Genomic DNA, 22,905 nt, shown 5'->3' with positions numbered 1-22,905 from the left:
CACCACTCTGAAAGCCTCCTTAAGGCCATTCACAGTCATTTTGGTGAAGCGGGTAGGGGTTTCTGGAGGCAAAAAATGCTGTATTCAGTGTATAAGATGCACCCAGATTTTCAGCCTCTTTTTTGAGGGAAAAAGGTGCGTCTTATACTGTGAAAAACACAGTAATTAAAAAAAATCAACAGATGTCCTACTTGTTTGTAATTTCAGGAATTTTTCCTGTTTCACATTTGTTCTGAATGATCTGTACAGAGCCGGGTCATTTCTGATCTCCTTTTTATTCCCAATTGGAGTTTTAGAATGAATTTGGATATCCAGGGCCTCCAGTTTTTTTTTTTTTTTAAATCTTTCAAAGCAACCATTGTAAGTATCACACAGAAAAAATAACGATGACATTTTTAGAAGGATTTATTTCTGCTTTTGTTGGGGGAAAAAAAAGGAAATGTAATCTTAGTTTGAGCGAAATAAATTAATAAAAAATAGCAGTAAAAATTTCAAAGTATCCACATTAGGCTGGCAGGAAGTCACATTTTTTAATTATATGGTGTATGGTTCAAAAAGTATTGTATTGTATTGTATTAAAAGTGTTTTTAAAATGCTATGAAACTCATAACATGGGTGATCCAGGGGTGAAATTCAGCAGGTTCTAACAGGTTCTGGAGAACCCGTAGCGGAGATTTTGAGTAATTCAGAGAACCTGTAAATATCAGCTCTGGCTGGCCCCGCCCCCATCTATTCCCTGCCTCACGAGTCCCAGCTGATCGGGAGGGAATGGGGATTTTGCAGTCTCCTTCCCCCAAGGGAGGGAATTGAGATTTTGCAGTATCCTTCCCCTGGAGTGGGGAGGGAATGGAGATTTTGCAGTATCCTTCCCCTGGAGTGGGGAGGGAATGGAGATTTTACAGTATCCTTCCCCCAAGGGAGGGAATGGAGATTTTGCAGTATCCTTCAACTGGAGTGGGGAGGGAATGGAGATTTTGCAGTATCCTTCCCCCAAGGGAGGGGATGGAGATTTTGCAGTACCCTTCCCTTGGAGCGGGGTGGGAATGGAGATTTTGCAGTCTCCTTCCCCTGGAGTGGGGAGGGAATGGAGATTTTGCAATATCCTTCCCCCAAGGGAGGGAATGGAGATTTTGCAGTATCCTTCCCCCAGGGGAGGGGAGGGAATAGAGATTTTTGCACTACCCTTCCCCCAGGAGTGGAGAGGGAATGGAAAATTTACAGTCTCCTTCCCCTGGAGTGGAGAGGGAATGGAGATTTTGCAGTATCCTTCCCCCAAGGGAGGGAATGGAGATTTTGCAGTATCCTTCCCCTGGAGTGGGGAGGGAATGGAGATTTTGCAGTATCCTTCCCCTGGAGTGGGGAGGGAATGGAGATTTTGCAGTATCCTTCCCCCAAGGGAGGGAATGGATATTTTGCAGTATCCTTCCCCTGGAGTGGGGAGGGAATGGAGATTTTGCAGTATCCTTCCCCCAAGGGAGGGAATGGAGATTTTGCAGTATCCTTCCCCTGGAGTGGGGAGGGAATGGAGATTTTGCAGTATCCTTCCCCTGGAGTGGGGAGGGAATGGAGATTTTGCAGTATCCTTCCCCCAAGGGAGGGAATGGAGATTTTGCAGTATCCTTCCCCTGGAGTGGGGAGGGAATGGAGATTTTGCAGTATCCTTCCCCTGGAGTGGGGAGGGAATGGAGATTTTGCAGTATCCTTCCCCTGGAATGGGGAGGGAATGGAGATTTTACAGTATCCTTCCCCTGGAGTGGGGAGGGAATGGAGATTTTGCAGTATCCTTCCCCTGGAATGGGGAGGGAATGGAGATTTTGCAGTATCCTTCCCCTGGAGTGGGGAGGGAATGGAGATTTTGCAGTATCCTTCCCCTGGAGTGGGGAGGGAATGGAGATTTTGCAGTATCCTTCCCCCAAGGGAGGGAATGGAGATTTTGCAGTATCCTTCCCCTGGAATGGGGAGGGAATGGAGATTTTGCATTATCCTTCCCCTGGAGTGGGGAGGGAATGGAGATTTTGCAGTATCCTTCCCCTGGAATGGGGAGGGAATGGAGATTTTACAGTATCCTTCCCCTGGAGTGGGGAGGGAATGGAGATTTTGCAGTAACCTTCCCCCAGGGAGGGAATGGAGATTTTGCAGTATCCTTCCCCTGGAGTGGGGAGAGAATGGAGATTTTGCAGTATCCTTCCCCTGGAGTGGGGAGGGAATGGAGATTTTGCAGTATCCTTCCCCCAAGGGAGGGAATGGAGATTTTGCAGTATCCTTCTCCTCCCAAGCCAAACAAAGCCCAACTCACAGAACCGGTAATAAAGTTTTTTGAATTTCACCACTGGGGTGAACCGACCAGCATTTTTTAAATTAAATACTAATTAAAGCAGCTTATTACCCCGTCACTGCCCAACCTTGAACACCATATTGCAGTTTTTTTTAGCAATCCACGCAATACATTCCTTGGTTTTTGCTTAATATTATTGTCTTTATTCAGGATTACTAGGTTGTTTTTTTTTATACTGGGTGGGTTGTTTATTCTGTCTAAGGGAACAAAGAATCTTTTTGATTGCTGTGGAATACAAATACATTAAATAAATAAAGGAATATGTGGAACAGACTCTTAAATCAGGTGCAAGTTGACTTTTCAGGCTGGTATAGAAAAGCTTGAGAAACGACCCCCCTTGCTTTAACGAGAGACACCCAGAAATCGTGAGAGGCCCGCAACATTTTTCTATATTTTCTTTAAAAAATAGTAACTTGGCTGCCCATGTTGATGAGAAGGCCTGGGAGGAAAATGCACTTGCTTGCAATTCTCCCCTCCCTTCCCCACCCGTCTGGAGTTTTCACTGTACTTTACAAATTGTCCTCGATTTAGGATGATTCATTTAGTGACAGTTCAAAGTTACAACGGCCCTGAAAAAAGTGACCGATGACCATATTTGATACTTAATGGCATTGCGGCATTTTGATCACGTGATCAAAATTCAAATGCTGGGCAACCGACTCATATTTAAGACGGTTGCGATGGAAGTGTTGGGCTGAATTGCAGTCGTAAGTCGAGTATCTGTATTACATACAGGAAACAAATAATGCTGTTCGGGTTGCAACTTGGGAGGGTCCAACCCAAGTGGCCAGCTTTTAGTGCAATTTCCAGATGCTGATGTCTCTTGTAAGACCCCCTGATCCAGTGATGGGATTCAATTTTTTTTTACTACCAGTTCTGTGGGCGTGGCTTTGTGGGCGTGGCTTTGTGGCCATGACAGGGGAAGGATACTGAAAAATCCCCATTCCTTCCGCACCCAAATAACCTGCTTTCCAGCTCCATTCTCCTGTTCAGCTGGGAGGTTGGGAGGCAGCAGGGGCGGGGCCAGCCTATTTGCCGGTTCTTCAAACTACTCAAAATTTCCGCTACCGGTTCTCCAGAACCTGTCAGAACTGGCTGAATACCACCTCTGCCTTGATCTCCCTCTCTCTCTTTCTCTCTCTATCTCTCAGTCTCTGTCTGCCTGTCTGTCTGCCTGTCTGTCTATATATCTCAATCTCTCTCACTCGCTCAATCTTTCTCAATATCTATCTATCTATCTATCTATCTATCTATCTATCTATCTATCTATCTATCTATCTATCTATCTATCCTTAGCTCTCTCTCAATATCTCTCTCTCTCTCTCTCTCTCTATCTCTATCTCTCTCTCTAAATCTCTCTCACTTGCTCAATCTTTCTCAATATCTATCTATCTATCTATCTATCTATCTATCTATCTATCTATCTATCTTTAGATCTCTCTCAATATCTCTCTCTCTCTCTCAAAATCTCTCTCACTCGCTCAATCTTTCTCAATATCTATCTATCATCTATCTATCTATCTATCTATCTATCTATCTATCTATCTATCTATCTATCTATCCTTAGCGCTCTCCCTCTCTCTCTCTCTCTCTCTCTCTCTCTCTCTCTCTCTCTCTCTCAAAATCTCTCTCGCTCAATCTTTCTCAATATCTATCTATCTATCTATCTATCTATCTATCTATCTATCTATCTATCAGCTCTCTCTCAATATATATATCTCTCTCTATCTCTCTCTCTCTCAAAATCTCTCTCACTCGCTCAATCTTTCTCAATATCTATCTATCTATCTATCTATCTATCTATCTATCTATCTATCTATCTATCTATCTTTAGATCTCTCTCAATATCTCTCTCTCTCTCTCTCTCAAAATCTCTCTCACTCGCTCAATCTTTCTCAATATCTATCTATCATCTATCTATCTATCTATCTATCTATCTATCTATCTATCTATCTATCTATCTATCTATCTATCTATCTATCTTTTAGCTCTCTCTCAATCTCTCTCTCTCTCTCTCAAAATCTCTCTCACTCAATCTTTCTCAATATCTATCTATCTATCTATCTATCTATCTATCTATCTATCTTTAGCTCTCTCTCAATCTCTCTCTCTCTCAAAATCTCTCTCACTCGCTCAATCTTTCTCAATATCTATCTATCTATCTATCTATCTATCTATCTATCTATCTATCTATCTATCTATCTATATTTAGCTCTCTCTCAGTCTATCTCTCTCTCTCTCTCACTCGCTCAATCTTTCTCAATATCTATCTATCTATCTATCTATCTATCTATCTATCTATCTATCTATCTATCTATCTATCTATCTTTAGCTCTCTCTCAATCTCTCTCTCTCTCAAAATCTCTCTCACTCGCTCAATCTTTCTCAATATCTATCTATCTATCTATCTATCTATCTATCTATCTATCTATCTATCTATCTATCTATCTATCTTTAGCTCTCTCTCAATCTCTCTCAAAATCTCTCTCACTCGCTCAATCTTTCTCAATATCTATCTATCTATCTATCTATCTATCTATCTATCTATCTATCTATCTATCTATCTACCTTTAGCTCTCTCTCAATCTCTCTCAATGTCTGTCTTTCAGGGGAGATGGCGGTTCCATATTATACCGGTCAGGTAACAGACTTGCTCATAAGCAAGGAGGAAGCCTCGGCCTTCACAAATGCTCTCTATATGATGGCTTGTTTCACTCTGGCCAGGTATGATGGGGAGGAACTACTCGGGTTTGTTTTTTAAATGCAAACTTGCACTAACCAATTTTCCGCACCTTTTAACCTCCGCACGAATCAACCTGTGGTATCGTTGGAAACCCACAAATTTGTCAATGCATTTTAGTCACAATAGTAGGGAAAAGTTGGATCACAAACAAATACATTCGGAAATGCATCACATATTATTTGGGGGGGGGGTTGCTAGAGAGGGAGAGACAAAAAATGGGAACAGTACAGGTAGTCCTCGATTTACAACAGTTCACTTAGTGACCGTTTGAAATTACAACCGCACTGAAAAAAGCGACATTTTTCACACTTATGACCGCTGCAGTGACCCCATGGTCATGTGATTTATGTTCGGATGCTGGACATCGTATTCACCTTTATGACGGTTGCAATGCCCTGGGGTCATGTGATCACCTTTTGCGACCTTCTGACAAGCAAGTCAATGGGGAAGCCAGAGTCATTTAACAGTTGTGTTACTAATTTAACAACTGCAGTGATTCACTTAAGAAATGTGGTGAGGAAAGTCGTAAAATGGGACAAAACTCACTTAACAAATGTCTCATTTAGCAACATATATTTTGGGCTCAATTGTCGTAAGTCGAGGACTACCTGTCTATTAATGGGCTGCTGTCCCATTAGATCAGGCGGAGAAAGGTATGCTGTGGATACCATCCGCCAGAGATTAGCTTTTATTTATTTATTCCTTTTATATGCCGCCCAATCTCACTATTCAAAGTGACTCTGGATGCATTACAATATCTGCCAGGCCATGGACTTCCACTTCCTGAATTCCACAGCCAGCATGGTGCCTAGGGAATTCTGGGACTTGAAGTCCATAGCTCTTCAAGTTGCTAAGATTGAGAAACATAGCTCTACATTTAGTTTCTAAGGAGGCTCCAATCCCTTCTACTGATCGTAGCATCTTCTAAAATAATGTCCTTTAGTATGTCCATAATAACTGTGGAGGTCTTCTAGTCCAACCCCCTGCTCAGGCAGGAAACCCTATATACGTGATGGCAAACCTATGGCACACGTGCCGGGAGTGGCACACAGAGCCATCTCTCTGGGCACGCAAGCCGTCGCCCATTGCTCTTCTGGGTTCCGGTGTACCGGCCAGCCGGCCAGCTGGTCTCCATGCATGTGGGAGGGCTGGAAACCAGAAGTGCGCATGCCAGGTGGCTGCTCTTCCAGTTTCCAGCATGCGCACCAACCACCTGGTCTTCCGGTTTTTGGCACGCATATGTGTGCAAAGACGAGCTGGCTGGTGCGCATGCACACGCCAGAAACCAGAAGATCATTTTCCTGGCACATACCGGGTGGCTACTCTACTGGTTTGTAGCACACACGTACACGCTCCCGTTTCGGGACTCAGTGCCGAAAAGGTTCACCAACACTGTCCTATGCCACTTCAGACAAAAGGTTGTCTAATCTCCTCTTTAAAACTTCCAGTGTTGGGGCATTCACAACTTCTGGAGGCAAGTTGTTCCACCAGTTAATTGTTTTCACTGTCAGGAAATTTCTCCTTAGTTCTAGGTTGCTTCTCTCCTTGATTAGTTTCCACCCATTGCTTCTTGTCCTGCCCTCAGGTGCTTTGGAGAATAGCTTGACTCCCTCTTCTTTGTGGCAACCCCTGAGATATTGGAAGACTGCTTGCACTGCTCCTTCTGCAGTGCAATTCACAATTCATCATGGTGACCATTACCTCAGGATAGGATATTATTTGTCCCTCACATCAATATATTTCCAGAAATGTGACTCAGGTTGGAAAAAAAACAGAAAAGGAAACCAAGATTCTTAACGGCAGCATGGGATAAAATATGGTTTGTTGGGGGAGAGTAGGGGAAAGGGATAAAAGTGATGTCAGTTAGGAGAAAAGAATGGAGAGAACTCAACACGGAGTCACGATATCTCTTTTCTGATTCCTCTCAGCGCTACAACAGAGTTTTTCTGTGACTTCCTGTACAATACGGTTATGAACAGATTTCACACCCGCTTCCAGGGCTCTGTCTTCAAGTCCATTCTGCGCCAGGAGATTGGCTTCTTCAGCACTAATCGAACAGGTAAAGGATACGGCATTTTCTTCTCTCTCCCTCTCCCTTTCTCTCCCTCCTCCCTCCCTCCCTCCCTCCCTCCCTCCCTCCCTCCCTCTCTCTCTCTCTCTCTCTCTCACACACACACACTGATTCCCCCGAAATATGACCTATTCCAAAAATAAGACCTAGCTTGATTTTTACGTGTGTGCCCAATATAATCCCTACCCCAGTGGTGGGATTCAAAATATTTTACTACCGTTTTGTGGGCATGGCAGGGGAAGGATACTGTAAAATCTCCATTCCCTCCCAATCAGCTGGGACTCGGGAGGCAGAGAATAGAAGGGGGCGGGACCAGTCAGAGGTGGTATTTACCTGTTCTCCGAATTACTCAGAATCTCCCCTACTGGTTCTCCAGAACTAGTCAGGACCTGCTGAATACCACCTCTGCCCTACCCCCAAAAGAAGCCCTAGTTAAGACCCCGCCCACTCCATTGAACCTGGTTGCACAGGGTGGGGCGAGGTGCACGGGTAAAAATCAAGCGAGAGTGGGGATTGGGGGGTATGAGCTGCTTACCTTCAGACAGTTGTAGATAGGTCTCACACACCCCGACACATGCTTCCCCTTGCCCACTCCTGCGGCTCCTCGCGCCACTCGAGCATATCGCCCCTGGCCTCCATTTCGCAATCAGAAGTCTTCAGTAAATGTATCTGCAGCCAAGAAATGGGCTCTGGATTGCTGTGGGCAGCGCCCACCGGTCTCGTTTCACCATCAGAGGCCTTCAGGAAAGACTTCTGCAGCCGAGAAACAAGCTCCGGATTGACATGTGTGGTGCCACCTGGTTTCCATTTCACTGTCAAAGGTCTTTCTTAAAGGCCTCTGCAGCTGATAAAGATTGATCCGGAGCTCTTTTATTGGCTGCAGAGACCTTTCCAGAAGGCCTCTGATGGTAAAACGGAAGCCAGGAAGCACAGTGCATATCAATCTGGAGCCCATTTCTTGGCTGCAGAGACCTTTCCTGAAGGCTTCTGATGGCAAAACGGGGGCCAGAGGCGATGTCCCCGAATGGGGGGCAAGCGGCTGCAGAAGAAGTGGGCCAGCAGCGGGCTCCTGCTGGGCGGGGCTGTCGCGAGGTAAGTCAGTGAAAGACCTCCTCACTATCTGTCTCTGCTGCCAGCTCCTCTGGCGGGCCACAACTCTGGGAAGGCAAAGACCACAGCGGGTAGGGGCTTCTCCCAATTGACATATGGTAATTTCTGATGGTTGACAGGTGACATCACTTCCCACATCTCATCCGGCATCGATACCATGAGCGAAGCCCTCTCACATGATCTGAGCCTCGTGATGTGGTACCTGCTCCGGGGCGTCTGCTACTACTCCATGATGCTGTGGATCTCTGTGCCTTTGGCCTCCTTCGTCATTGTGACCATGCCCTTCATCCTGCTGTTGCCGAAGTGCTCGGGGAAGTTCTACCAGGTGACAAAAGGTTTCCTTCAGTCCCACCTTGAGGGGTCTGTGGTAGAGAGCTCCGAGGCCCAAAGGCAAGTGTCCCACAGGCTGCTGAAGAGAGCTATAGAAATAATGTATATTTCTATTAGCCTTTCCTGGGGACGAAAGCCTTAATACAGGGGTCAAACTCAAGGCCAGCTGGCTGGATTTGGCCTATGAATTCTTAAATATGGCCCATGGGGCTGCCCTGGAAACAGCAAAGGATTGGCCCGTGGTGCCTCTGCCAGCAGAAACAGAGCTTGGTTGGACTGCCCGTGGTCCTCCCAGGCTCCATTTTTGGCCACAAGGGCCTCCTGCGGCCCTCTGCCAGTGAAAATGGACCTCGGGGAGGGGGACGCAACACTCTATTTTTGCTGGCAGAGGGCTGCAGGAGGTGGTTGCGGCCAAAAACGGAGACTCGACAAGTGACATCGAGTTGGCCACGGCCACTCTAGCCACACAACCCTGCTGCGGCCCTCAATGAAATCGAGTGTGACACCGCCATCCTTAAATACGTCTGGTGTGTGCCAAAGTGGGAAAAAATCCTTACTGAATGCAGAATGAGACAATTCATCACAGCAATTATCCTAGTAAAAAATGCTACCGGTTCGCCTGAACTGGTGGTAAAAAAAAAGTGATACCGGTTCACCCAAACTGATATTTCTGATGATCAGCTGTGACGTGTGATTGATATTAGCTAGAAAGCAGGATTTCCTGCTTTCTAGGTAGTTTAGTTTCAGTTTCAGTTTATTAAATTTATAAACCGCCCCCTCTCCCCGAAGGGACTCGGGGCAGTGTACAGACAATAAATATATAATAGACAACAAAACAAAACACAAAACCCCAGACAAACAACTTAAGCACACAGTCTGTACAGTAACCATAAACTAACTGATAATTAAAACCAATTAAAACCAATTAAAATACCCCAGAATTTAAAATTTTAAAATGCCATCCAGGAAGGTCGAGATTAGATTATACTTATAATTGCGATTGGGCCAGGCCAGCTAATTGGAACAAGTGGGTCTTGAGTTTCTTACGGAAGGAGTGGAGATCAGCAGTAATTCTAATATCGGGGGGGGGAGGTCGTTCCAGAGGGTTGGGCCTGTCACAGAGAAGGCCCTACTCCTGGGCACTGCCCACCCGCATTGCTTAGCGGATGGTACCCGGAGGAGTCCCTCTCTGTGAGAGCGAATTGGTCGCAGGGATGTGTGGCGTAGGATGCGATCCCGCAGATAACTAGGTCCTGAGCCATGGAGCGCTTTAAAGGTGATAATCAACAGGTAATCTGAATCGTGTGGCACAGCGGATTCAGCCCCCCCTCGCTGTTCTACTTACCTTTGCAGGCGCACTCGGTAGCAGGCTCCGCCTACCCACCTGGACTTTATCACGTCTGTTTTGATGCTCCACGGACGTGAAGCATCACTTTTGTGAACCATTTGTGAACCAGTAGCGAAGTAAATAGATTTCACCCCTGTCCCCAGCCCTTGGGCCGTGGCCCGTTTGCCACCAGCCCACCAATTGCACAAGTTGAGCTGCCTGTGTGTGTGCGCCAGCCCGCCATTTGTACAGCCCAGTTCTCCTCCCCACCACTGGGCCACCAAGCTGCAATGGTTGAGGACCAGAGGTGGGTTCCTACTGGTTCGGACCGGTTCGGATGAGTAGGTGGTAACTCGAATTGCCACGCCCCCGAACTGGTTCTATTGGTGGTGCCATAAGCGCCGCCATCTTGTTTTTTTGCTTCTGCGCATGTGCAGAAGCATTTTTTTACTACTGTTCACGCAAACAGACACTAAAGAAACTTTTGTAAGTTGAGGACTATTTGTGTATTATTGCTGAATGAACAACCTGGACTTGTAGCCACCAGGAATTGAGCTTTATCTTATTTAATATTAATTAATATGGTTTCATTTATTTTCCCATCTGGTCACATCCAAAGTTGTTTCCAGAGTTTAATTTGTACAGGGGCAATAGAGCTGATACAAAGTTTGGGGGTTCAGACTGAGCACCTCTAATCCATTTTGGACAAGCTTTGTTATCTTGTCTGTTTTCTCTCTCTCCTTCCAGAATTTGGCCGTGCGGGTCCAGGAATCCTTAGCCAAGGCCAATGAGGTCGCAATGGAGACCTTCCAGGCCATCTCGACCGTCCGCAGCTTTGCCAACGAGGACGGAGCTGCTCAGTGTTACGAAAAGAAGTTGCAAGAGACCTACAAACTCAACAAGGTGGAGGCCGTGGCCTACGGTGCCTCCATATGGATCCCTGAGGCAAGGAGGCGAACCTGGGTGGAGAGGTTGGGAGCAACGCTTGGGATCTGGGGAAGGCAAGATGGTGCGGGCTGCACAACTTCCATCATCCAAAGGATGATGTCAGATTTTACGTGACACATGGAGCTTTGTGCTTCCAGAGCAAGTAGGATTGACTATGAGAGAGAGAGTGGGGGAGAGAGAAAGGGAGGGAAGGAGGGAGAGAGAAGACAGACAGAGTAGAGCTGGGAGGTAGGGAGATCGATGATAGATGATAGATAGATAGATAGATAGATAGATAGATAGATAGATAGATAGATAGATAGATGATAGATAGATAGATAGATAGATAGATAGATAGATAGATAGATAGATAGATAGATAGATATAGATAGATGATAGATAGATAGATAGATAGATAGATAGATAGATAGATAGATAGATAGATGATAGATAGATAGATAGATAGATAGATAGATATAGATAGATGATAGATAGATAGATGATAGATAGATGATAGATAGATAGATAGATAGATAGATAGATAGATAGATAGATAGATAGATAGATAGATCTGTAGATAGATACAATACAATACAATACAATAATAGAGTTGGAAGGGACCTTGGAGGTCTTCTAGTCCAACCCCCTGCCTAGGCAGGAAACCCTATACCGTTTCAGACAAATAGCTATCCAACATCTTCTTAAAGACTTCCAGTGTTGGGGCATTCACAACTTCTGGAGGCAAGCTGTTCCACTGATTAATTGTTCTCACTGTCAGGAAATTTCTCCTCAGTTCTAAGTTGCTTCTCTCCTTGATTAGTTTCCACCCATTGCTTCTTGTTCTACCCTCAGGTGCTTTGGAGAATAGTTTGACTCCCTCTTCTTTGTGGCAACCTCTGAGATATTGGAATAATGCTATCATGTCTCCCCTAGTCCTTCTTTCTCTTAAGCTAAACATACCCAGTTCCTGCAACCGTTCTTCATATGTTTTAGTCTCCAGTCCCCTAATCATCTTTGTTGCTCTTCTCTGCACTCTTTCTAGAGTCTCCACATCTTTTTTACATCGTGGCGACCAGAACTGAATGCAGTATTCCAAGTGTGGCCTTACCAAGGCATTATAAAGTGGTATTAACACTTCACGTGATCTTGATTCTATCCCTCTGTTGATGCAGCCTAGAACTGTGTTGGCTTTTTTGGCAGCTGCTGCACACTGCTGGCTCATATTCAAATGGTTGTCCACTAGGACTCCAAGATCCCTTTCACAGTTACTACTGTTGAGCAAGGTACCACCTATACTGTACCTGTGCATTCCGTTTTTGTTGCCTAAATGTAGAACCTTACTCTTTTCACCGTTGAATTTCATTTTATTAGATAGTGCCCAATGTTCAAGTTTGTCAAGATCCTTCTGTATCTTAAGCCTATCTTCTGGAGTGTTGGCTATTCCTGCCAGCTTGGTATCATCTGCGAATTTGATGAGTTCCCCATTTATTCCCTCATCCAAATCATTGATGAAGATGTTGAAGAGTACTGGGCCTAAAACAGAGCCTTGGGGTACTCCGCTGCATACTTCCCTCCATGTAGATGCAGTTCCATTGAGGACTACACGTTGAGTGCGGTTGGTCAGCCAGTTACCAATCCATCTGGTGGTGATGCTGTCCAACCCACTTTTTTCTACTTTATCTAGTAGTAGGTTATGGTCTACCTTATCAAAAGCCTTACTGAAGTCCAAGTAAACTATATCAACGGCATTCCTCTGGTCCACTAATTTTGTCACATTATCAAAGAATGCAATAAGATTAGTCTGGCATGATCTGTTTTTGACAAATCCATGTTGGCTTTTGGCTATTACTTTGTTTGCTTCTAGGTGTTCGCAAATTCGTTGCTTGATCATTTTTTCCAGAATCTTTCCTGGTATTGAGGTTAGGCTGATAGGTCTGTAGTTTCCTGGATCTAATTTTTTCCCTTTTTTGAAGATGGGAACCACATCAGCTCTTTTCCAGTCCTCTGGTAGTTCCCCGGTGTTCCAGGATCTCTGAAAGATATAATTCAGTGGTTCTGAGATCTCGTCTGCTAGTTCCTTCAGAACTCTGGGGTGTAATCCATCCGGTCCTGGTGATTTGAACTCGTCTAGGGTAGACAGGTGCTCACTTACCATTTTCTTCCCTATTTCAATTTGTGTTCCTAATTTTGTGGTGCTGCTTTTGATAGGTTGGACTGTTTTATCCCTTTGTGTAAAGACAGATGCAAAACATGAGTTAAATAGATAGATAGATAGATAGATAGATAGATAGATAGATAGATAGATAGATAGATAGATAGATAGATGATAGATAGATAGATAGATAGATAGATAGATGATAGATAGATAGCTAGATGATAGATAGATAGATAGATAGATAGATAGATAGATAGATAGATAGATGATAGATAGATAGATGATAGATAGATAAATAGATAGATAGATAGATAGATAGATAGATAGATAGATAGATGATAGATAGATCTGTAGATAGATAGATAGATAGATAGATGATAGATAGATAGATAGATAGATAGATAGATAGATACTGTAGATAGATTTACAGACAGAGTAGAGCAGATAGATAGATGATAGATAGATAGATAGATAGATAGATAGATAGATAGATAGATAGATAGATAGATTTACAGACAGAGCAGATAGATAGATAGATAGATAGATAGATAGATAGATAGATAGATAGATAGATAGATAGATAGATAGATGATAGATGATAGATAGATAGATAGATAGATAGATAGATAGATAGATAGATAGATAAGATAAGATAAGATAAGATATTTACAGACAGACAGACAGAGCAGATAGATAGATGATAGATAGACAGACAGACAGACAAGAGTAGAGTACAGTACAGTAGAGCAGATAGGTAAGTAGGTAAATAGACAGACAGACAGACAGACAGATTGTCTGTATCTATCTATCTATCTATCTATCTATCTATCTATCTATCTATCTATCTATATCTAATCCTCCCTCCCTCTCTATCTATTTGTCTCCCACCCTCCCTCCATTGCACAGGTGTCAAACTTGCGGTGTCACATTGCTGTCATGTGATGTATCAAAACATTTTCTCCTTCATGGAGCTGGGGTGTGCGTGGCCTATGTGTGAGACATCTGATTCCTGGGCTGCCAGTTTGACACCTCTGATCCAAGGGGTTTCACACTAATCCCCAAATGTTTTTCTCCTCCAGATGTTACAACTGGCTCTCAAAGTGGGGATTCTCTCTTATGGGGGACACCTGGTCACTCAAGGGAAGTTAACTGGTGGAGCACTCGTTACCTTTGTCCTGCAGGAGACTGAGCTTTCCACAGTGGTGCGGGTAAGTTGTGTGACTGGCCCAGCACCCGGTGAGGGGGGGCAGAAACATCTGCCTGGAAACCTAGAAAGGAGTGAAGACCCTTCCTCAAAATGTTTCCCTCATCTCACAGTGCCTGTTTCCTGTGTCTCCTAGGCTCTCCTTTCTTATTACCCCTCCGTGCAAAAAGCCATAGGCTCATCAGAAAAGGCTTTTGAGTATATGGACCGGACACCTCAAATCAAGCCCTCGGGAACATTGGCTCCCACACATTTGGAAGGAAAAATGGAGCTTAAAGATGTTTCGTTCTCCTATCCCAACAATGGCAACTCTCTAGTACTAAAGGTTGGTGATGGGAATTGGATTCTGAGAAGGGATCACAACTCCTTGGGTATGGTTCAAGAATAGAGATGAAGAGATGAAGACCCAAGATTGAGGCCCACTCATCCTGTGACCAGTTAACTCTGTTACTGAACAGCCCTGATTATCTGGGTTAAATCAATACATGAAACTACAAACTAGTCAAATGGGTTGAATTCACACAACTTACTAAGCCAAGGTTAAAGGTAACCAACTTTTCATCTTGTGTGTGTCATCTGTTGACTTGGACAAGAATGTTGTGTGAATGCAGCCAGAGGAAACCAAAATCTAGCTGAGGTCAGTATGTTCACCTTTAAGGAAGCTTTATTTTGTACAGGCCCTATAGACTTCCATATGGGTTTCAATGACTATCCCAGAAAGAAATATTGGGTCTGGCCAATACTTGAATGGGAGAGAACTAGGAAAATTCAGAGCTGGAAAGTTGACAAAGCATCCCATATTGTTGCCAAGATAACGATACAAATGCATCTATAAAATCATTATGATCTTGGCAACAATATCAATCAAATCATTATGATTTTATAGATGCATTTGTATCATTATCTTGGCAACAATGAGATGCTTTGTCAATTTTCCAGCCCTGAGATTTCCTAGTGGTCCCCCATCCAAGCATTGGCCAGACCAAGCTTTTTGAGGTCAGCCAAGACAGGCTTAGGTCTAACTTGGCTTAATGGGATTTAGCTGCATTTAAATGGTCAGATATGTACAGTGTGCAGTCTGAGAGCCCAAGGCCACTCCAAACCATTTTTAATGCCTTGGGAAGGCCACACTTGGAATATTGCATCCAGTTTTGGTTGCCATAATGTAAAAAAAGATGTGGAGTCTCTAGAAAGAGTGCAGAGAAGAGGCTAAAACATATGAAGAACGGTTGCAGGAACTGGGTATGTCTAGTTTAATAGAAAGAAGGACTAGGGGAGACATGATAACAGTGTTCCAATATCTCAGGGGCTGCACAAAGAAGAGGGAATCAAACTATTCTCCAAGGCACCTGAGGGTAGAAGAAGCAGCAATGGGTGGAAACTAATCAAGGAGAGAAGCAACCTACTGTAGAATTAAGGAGAAACTTCCTGACAGTGAGAACAATTAATCAGTGGAACAACTTGTCTCCAGAAGTTGTAAATTCTCCAACAGTGGATGTTTTTAAGAAGAGATTGGATAATCATTTGTCTGAAGAGGTGTAGGGTTTTCTGCCTGAGCAGGGGGTTGGACTCTTCTCTTTTCTTCTCTTCTCTTCTCTTCTCTTCTCTTCTCTTCTCTTCTCTTCTCTTCTCTTCCCTTCCCTTCCCTTCCCTTCCCTTCCCTTCCCTTCCATTCCACTCCACTCCACTCCACTCCACTCCACTCCACTCTATTCTATTCTATTCTATTCTATTCTATTCTATTCTATTCTATTCTATTCTATAATCTTGCTCCTCTGCACATTCAGATGCTATCCAATTGACTCAATTGTCAGCAGAGAGCAACCAGAAATTCATATCAAGGTTGAAGGCTAAATTGGGAAGCAAAGTGGGAGGTGGAGGAGATCTTAGTAAATAGTTTCCACTCAGAGGAAGAAATAAGCCAATGGGCAGTGCAGCAAAGGTGAGGAGCTCTGTTGAAGGATAGGGTCCCGCCGTGAGCATGTCAAAGCGCTGTCCCATCCCATCCAAAGTCAGAACCAAAACTGCAGTACGAATAACTGCATCTGAGGTGGGTAGAATTGGCACGCGGTGTTCTCTTCTTCCAGGGAGTGTCTTTGGAGCTGCGTCCTCGTACTGTGACTGCCTTGGTGGGCCCTTCTGGGTCTGGGAAGAGCACAGTGGTGGCCTTGCTCCAAAGGTTTTACGAGCCCAAGGAAGGAGAGGTGCTGCTGGACGGCGAGAAGCTGAGCAAATATGAACATCACTTCCTGCATCAAAAGGTAAGGGATGCGAGACCGTAAACGAAGGCGGCCGATACGGGTTGTTGAGGGGATTGCGCAGCCAGTGTCCAAATGGAGCCAGAGATGCTGATGCGAACTTGTAGTTTTATATCAATAAATAGATTTTACATTTGTGTTTACAGCAGGCGAGATAGTCAGGCGCATCACTATGTCACCAAGTAAACCGTTGGGCAAATCACCAAACAGCATACAGAGCACACCCAATAGAACAGCTTGCCTTCAAAAGTTGTGGACGCTCCATCCCTGGAAGTTTTCAAAAAGAGACTGGACAGCCATTGTCTGAAATTGTCTCCTGCTTGAACAGGGGGTTGGGCTAGAAGACCTCCAAGAACCTCTCCAACTCTGTCATTCTGTTAAATACCGTATTTTTCGGAGTATAAGACGCACCTTTTTCCCTCAAAAAAAGAGGCTGAAAATCTGGGTGCGTCTTATACACTGAATACAGCATTTTTGGCCTCCTGAAACCCCCCCCCCCTTTGCGAAAATGGCCGTGCATAGCCTCTAGGAGGCTTCCAGAGTTCTCCTGGGGGCTGGGGAGGGCTAAAATGATCAGAAAATGGGCCATTCTTTGCTCGTTTTTGCCCACCCCCCAACTCTCAGGAGCCCTCTACAAGCCTCCTAAAGGCTATGCATGCCCTTTTTTGACAAAAAATGGGCCCATTTTCGCAAAAAAACCTGGCTGTTTTTGGGAGGTCTGCAGAGTGCAAATACTTTAAAAAAAATTTATCTCTTCAAAATCTTGGTGCATCTTATACTCCGAAATATTAGGAGGCTTTCATAGAGTTCTTGGGGGCTGGGGAGGGCAGAAATGAGCAAAAAACAGGTCATTTTTTGTTCAATTTCTCCCCACCCACCCCCAGCCCTCAGGAGCACTCTATAAGCCTCCTAAACACTATCAATGCCCTTTTTTTGACAGAAAATGGGCCTGTTTTTGTGAAAAATGGGTCATGTTTTGCTCATTTTTGTCCCCCAGGAGCACTCTACAAGGTGCCTAAAGGCTATTCATGCCCTTTTTTTGGAAAAAAAAAACAGGCCCTTTTTCGCTAAAAACAGGGCCGTTTTTGGGAGGTTTGCAGAGTGCAAAAACTTGTTTTTTTTTAATCGGCCTCTTCAAAACCTCAGTGCATCTTATACTCCGAAAAATAAGGTAGTCTGTTGTGGATTCCCCCCTCCCCCTTTCAACCCCCATTAATCAAAATGAATGAATTGACGTCAGGGAACTGTGCAACGGGTGTGCCCCAATTAAGTCGGACATACTGTCACAAGCTTGTAGTTTTATATAAATGACTATATGTAACATTTATATTCACAACAAATAAGGTAAGTCAGGAACACAGGAACATCATGAAGTAAATCTAAACAGCATACAGAGCGCACAGAATGAAAAAAAAGGTGGGAAAAAGGGAAGCTCCCCCTTTACTCCCAGCAACCAATCGTAACGTAGATTGCCTCAGGAGCCCGCGTCCTCCAACCAATCAACTACAACTGTGTGTCCCGGCCCATTATACGCTTTACTGTTCCACCTGTTAAATATCTTTACAGTAGCTTTCAACTTACGACCACAGTTGAGCCCAGCAGTTCTGTCGCTAAGCAAGTTAAATGAGCTGTACCCCATTTTACAACCTTTTTTGCCGCAACTGTTAAGCGAATTGCTGCAGTCGTTAAGCAAAGCGTGCAGTTGTTAAGTGAATCTGGCCTCCCCTATTGACTTTGCACATCAGGAGCTGGCTGGGAAGGTTACAAATGGCGATCAGGTGACTCTGGGACAGCACAACTGTCATAAATACCTGCCAGTTGCCGAATGTTGATCACGAGATCCTGGAGATACATCAGGCGTCATCAATGTGAAAAGCAGTCATGTCTTTTTTTAAGGGCCGTTGTAATTTCAGTCACTAAACGAATGGTTGTAAGTTGAGGACTACCTGTATTACAAAAGTGCTTTTTCAAGAGGCAACTGGATGTTTTTGTTTTTAATAGAGTAGAGTAGAGTAGAATAGAATAGAATAGAATAGAATAGAATAGAATAGAATAGAATAGAATAGAATAGAATAATGGAATGTAGAATTAGATTAGATTAGATTAGATTAGATTAGATGAATAGAATAGAATAGAATAGAATAGAATAGAATAGAATAGAATAATGGAATGTAGAATTGTAATAGAATAGGATAGAATAGAATAGAATAATGGAATGTAGAATTAGATTAGAATAGAATAGAATAGAATAATGGAATGTAGAATTAGAATAGAATAGAATAGAATAATGGAATATAGAATTAGAATAGAATAATGGAATATAGAATAGAATAATGGAGTGTAGAATTAGAATAGAATAGAATAATGGAATGTAGAATTAGAATAGAATAGAATAATGGAATGTAGAATTAGAATAGATAGAATAGAATAGGATATAATAAAATAGAATAATATAATGTAGAATTAGATTAGATTAGAATAGAATAGAATAGTGGAATGTAGAATTTGAATAAAGTAATGGAATATAGAATAGAATAAAATAGAATAATGGAATGTAGAATTAGGATAGAATGGAATAGGACAGGATAGGATAGGATAGGATAGGATAGGATAGGATAGAATTCTTTATTGGCCAAGTGTGATTGGACACACAAGGAATTTGTCTTCAGTGCTTGGATTGAGAAGCGAAACATCTTCAAAGAAAAACCAGAAAGTCCAGTTGCTTCTTGAAAAAAGCACTTTTGGGAAAACCGTGGCCTGGACGAGTGAGAATCTCCATAGACATTTACTTGTGTTACAGTTTCCAAAGTTGGGGGAATGAATGTTGCTTTGATTGGCATCCTCATAAAGTCTGCTTGGAATAACGAACCGTCCTGTTGTTTTCCCCTCCTGGTAGGTAGCCCTGGTGAGCCAAAATCCTGTACTCTTTGCCCGATCCTTGGGTGCCAACATTGCCTACGGCTTGGAAGAGCAAAGTCAAGAGAAGGTGACCCAGGCTAGTCAACGAGTGGGAATCCATCGATTCATCGCCACAATGAGCCAAGGCTACGATACAAGTAGGAGACTGTGTCTTCTGGCCAGGGATTGATTTTAGGGTGTCCAGGGCTGATTAAAGAGGGTCACATGGCAGTTGTCCGGAGGGAAGAACATCTGGTTCTCCTTGGTGCTCTCTGAGCATGGTTGACTTTTTGCAGTCTCTTACTCAAACTTAATGTACTGTATTTTTCAGATTATATGTATGTATGGCCATTTTGCAAAGGGGGCGGGGGTTTCGGGAGGCCAAAAATGCTGTATTCAGTGTATGAGACACACCCAGATTTTCGCCCTCTTTTTTTGAGGGAAAAGGGTGCGTCTTATACTCCGAAAAATAAGGTAAAATGGATAAGCAGGGAGTTTGGGATGGCCGGATTGTAGAATTCATTTTTGTCTCTTCCTGCAGATGCTGGGGAAGCAGGAAAGCAAATTTCTGGGGGGCAGAAGCAAGGGATTGCTCTCGCTCGGGCTTTGATCCGAAACCCCAAAGTGCTGATTTTAGATGATGCCAACAGCGCCCTGGACGCCGAGAGCCAGAAGCAGGTGAGAGAACTGGGCGCGAGGGGAAGAGACGTTTTCTGAGAGGATGAATTATGGACGGAATTAAACAAACAAAGGGAATGTGAGAAAGCGAAGAGGAAGTAGCCTAACGTTGAAAAGAATTTTGTGGGGTTTCTGTTAAACCACTGTGAGATTTTCGAACAGGATAACTCTTTCGGCTTGGCCCAGCTGCAGTCGGGGTAGCAGGTGGAACTGAGACAGAACCTCCCCCATCCAGTTTCCACAGGAAGGTCTTCATTGGGGGTGGAGGGAAGGGAGGGGGTATTGCAGGATTTGCAGGCCCAGCAAACCTGAAACAAGAGTCTTGGATACGTTCACTATACCTTAATAATAAAATAATAAAGGCTGGAGAGAGATGCAGGGGTGGGATTCAACCGGTTTGGACCGGTTCGGGTGAACTGGATGCTAATTTTGCATCTGGTTTGCTGAATCTGCATTTGAAAGGACTGGCTGGCCACGCCCTCCCCTCCCCTCCCAGGAGTCTCCACACAGCCCATTCATTATGCCAGTAAGTGCAGGGAGGCTCTGGGAGGGAGAAAAATGGGTCTGACGCCCTCCTCTCTGTGGCAACCTCTCAAATATTGGAAGACTGCAATCATGTCTCCCCTGGTTCTTCTCTTCACTAGACTAGCTATGATCCTTTTTATTTTGATGCCCAACTGGTTTCTCTCTGACCCAGTTTTGTGGCTCCCCCTCTTTCTAACCTTCTTTCTCTTTCCAACACCCCGTTTTTGCCTCACATAGCTGGAGAATGAAATCTACGGCAAAGCGCGCGAAACCCGCACCGTTTTCCTGATCTCGCACCGGCTTCGCAGCGTGAAGCAAGCCGACCTCATCCTCTTCATGGAAGACGGGGAGATCCGCGAGAAAGGGACCTACGAGGAGCTGGAGGAGAAGAAGGGTCTCTTCTGGCAGATGCTGCAGAAGCAGCCGAACGGGGCGGAGGGGGGCATGAGCAGCAGCCCCAATGGGAACAATAGGAATTGATTACGGGGTGCGAAACCCTCCGGTCTGGATCCCAGAGCAGCCCTTATTGCTCCTGCGAGCATCGTATGGTGGAGAGACTTCTCAGCAACGCAAACACTCCTGTTGACGGACAGTTTACCATTCCGAAAATTCTAAACTGCTGTGTTCAAAAATCACGGTTTAAGTAATGTGTCACAGCAAGAAACTTTTTGGGGGGGAGGGAGGGGGGATTCACATTTTAAGCAGAGGGCGGGATTTAGCTAATCCAAGAGACGTTTGAGGGTTTCAACGATCAACGATCTCACAAGAAACCGCATAGAGGGCTGCTCTTTAAAATACTGTACTGTAAAACACTGGGAGGAGTCTGTGCGCCACTGTTTCTAAGGCTGAGCCACCTCACAGGATTGTTGTTGGGATAATAGGAATATTGTGTATGTTCACTGACTTGAGCTATTTATTAACAGGTGGTGGGTTGCCAATTTTTAAACTACTGATTTGGGCACAATCAACACTTCTACGCATGTGCAGAAGCATCCAGGCGGATAGGCGGAACCTCCTGCCGCTGCTACTACCGGTTTGGCTGAACTGGGCCAAACCGGGAGCAACCCATCTCTGGATACAACTAACAACGAATGAATGGATGGATGAATGAATGAATGAATGAAACCAGCACTAAAATTGATTGTGCTCAGTTGTGTGGAAAGTTATCGCCCAGCCCTATCCCAGAAAAATAAAATACCCTAGGAAATATTGAAAAGGCAGAATATTATATTTCCCTGGATGTGAAAAGGAAGAATTGAGAATAGCTCCCCGTAGCTTCCTGCCCCCACCCACTTTGTCAATGGGCCATTAAGGTGGCCAAGCCAGTCCCTTTACATAATAAAGAGTTCTCCCCTTCAGCTCCAGGGGGATGGGATTAAGGCATGATAATATTGGCCCTTTACCCAACTCCCCACATGGCATCTGAGAACTCAACCAAACCTGGATTCAAAACGCAGCCTAGAGAGTTGTTCCTGCATGGCCCCATGGGAGTCTGACAACCAATCAGAAGACAAGCTCAAGATCAAAGGCCAGAGAGGGCATAAAACCAAGGGACTCAGCTTCTCTCCTTCTCTTCTTCTCCACCAACATTGAAGCATGTGATCACCTTTTCTGTTCAGGACTCAAGCCATGTGGTCCTGTCCACCATTAAACCATCTTTCCAAGCAGCCTCCATGTCTCCAGTGTCTTTTTCCCCACTTGGAGCCGAACCCAGAAGGACATTTCTTTGAACAGTTGTCCAGAAGGTGCTTTTCCAAAAGACAACTGGACTTCCTTTGTTTTTCCTTGAAGATGTTCCCCCTCCACATCCCAGAAGCTGCTTCTGACAGGGTCTGAACTGAGGAAGCTTCTTGGATGAGAAGCAAAGTGCCTTCAAGCAAAAATCAAGAAAGTCCAGTTGCCTTTTGAAACAAGCACCTTTGGGACCAGCATCCCCTGGGTGACTTGAGAATCTCCCTAGACGTCGGGGTGCTCGGTTCCTTTTTAAAATCCCCCTCCTCAACGTGGCGTCAGGATCCCCATTCCCGATATTGAAGGAGATTTTGCAAACGTTTTGTCTGAGCGTGTGAAGTTTTGATCTTCTCTCGAGTAGGTTGCCATTTGGTTGCATTGTTTTTTTTAAAATTCGGTTTGGGAGAGTTGAACTTGAAGATTGTCTGTTTTGGAACGATGAAGCCCATATGTGCTTACGTGCTTAGCTTTTTTCATTCTGCTAAACAACTTAATTCCCACAACACTTGTCATATTACTCACTAAGGCTGTATTACTACTCTTTTCTCTTCCTTCCTAGTACCTATCTGTTGCTTGTACAAGTGGTGGGTTTCTAACCCGTTTACTACTGGTT

General features: G+C 44.2%; 1 protein-coding gene across 1 annotated transcript in view; it reads left to right on the top strand.

Moving 5' to 3' along the window:
• The window catches only part of TAP1 (transporter 1, ATP binding cassette subfamily B member), a 28,300-nt gene extending 7,091 nt beyond the window's left edge, over positions 1-21,209 (top strand). The window contains exons 3-12 of the mRNA XM_081936610.1: positions 4,945-5,059; positions 7,007-7,137; positions 8,379-8,584; positions 10,664-10,861; positions 14,078-14,206; positions 14,339-14,527; positions 16,290-16,463; positions 19,357-19,516; positions 19,900-20,036; positions 20,799-21,209. Coding sequence (XP_081792736.1) covers positions 4,945-5,059; positions 7,007-7,137; positions 8,379-8,584; positions 10,664-10,861; positions 14,078-14,206; positions 14,339-14,527; positions 16,290-16,463; positions 19,357-19,516; positions 19,900-20,036; positions 20,799-21,041 — 1,682 coding nt within the window. The 3' untranslated portion in view covers positions 21,042-21,209. The remainder of the gene's footprint in view (positions 1-4,944; positions 5,060-7,006; positions 7,138-8,378; positions 8,585-10,663; positions 10,862-14,077; positions 14,207-14,338; positions 14,528-16,289; positions 16,464-19,356; positions 19,517-19,899; positions 20,037-20,798) is intronic.
• Positions 21,210-22,905: the final 1,696 nt, after the last annotated feature.

This window comes from Natrix helvetica (genome assembly GCF_964273705.1).
Source record: "Natrix helvetica genome assembly, chromosome: 1".
NCBI lineage: Eukaryota > Metazoa > Chordata > Lepidosauria > Squamata > Natricidae > Natrix > Natrix helvetica.
The sequence above is the reverse complement of the archived record's forward strand: the minus strand, read 5'-3'. Positions and strand labels throughout refer to the sequence as shown.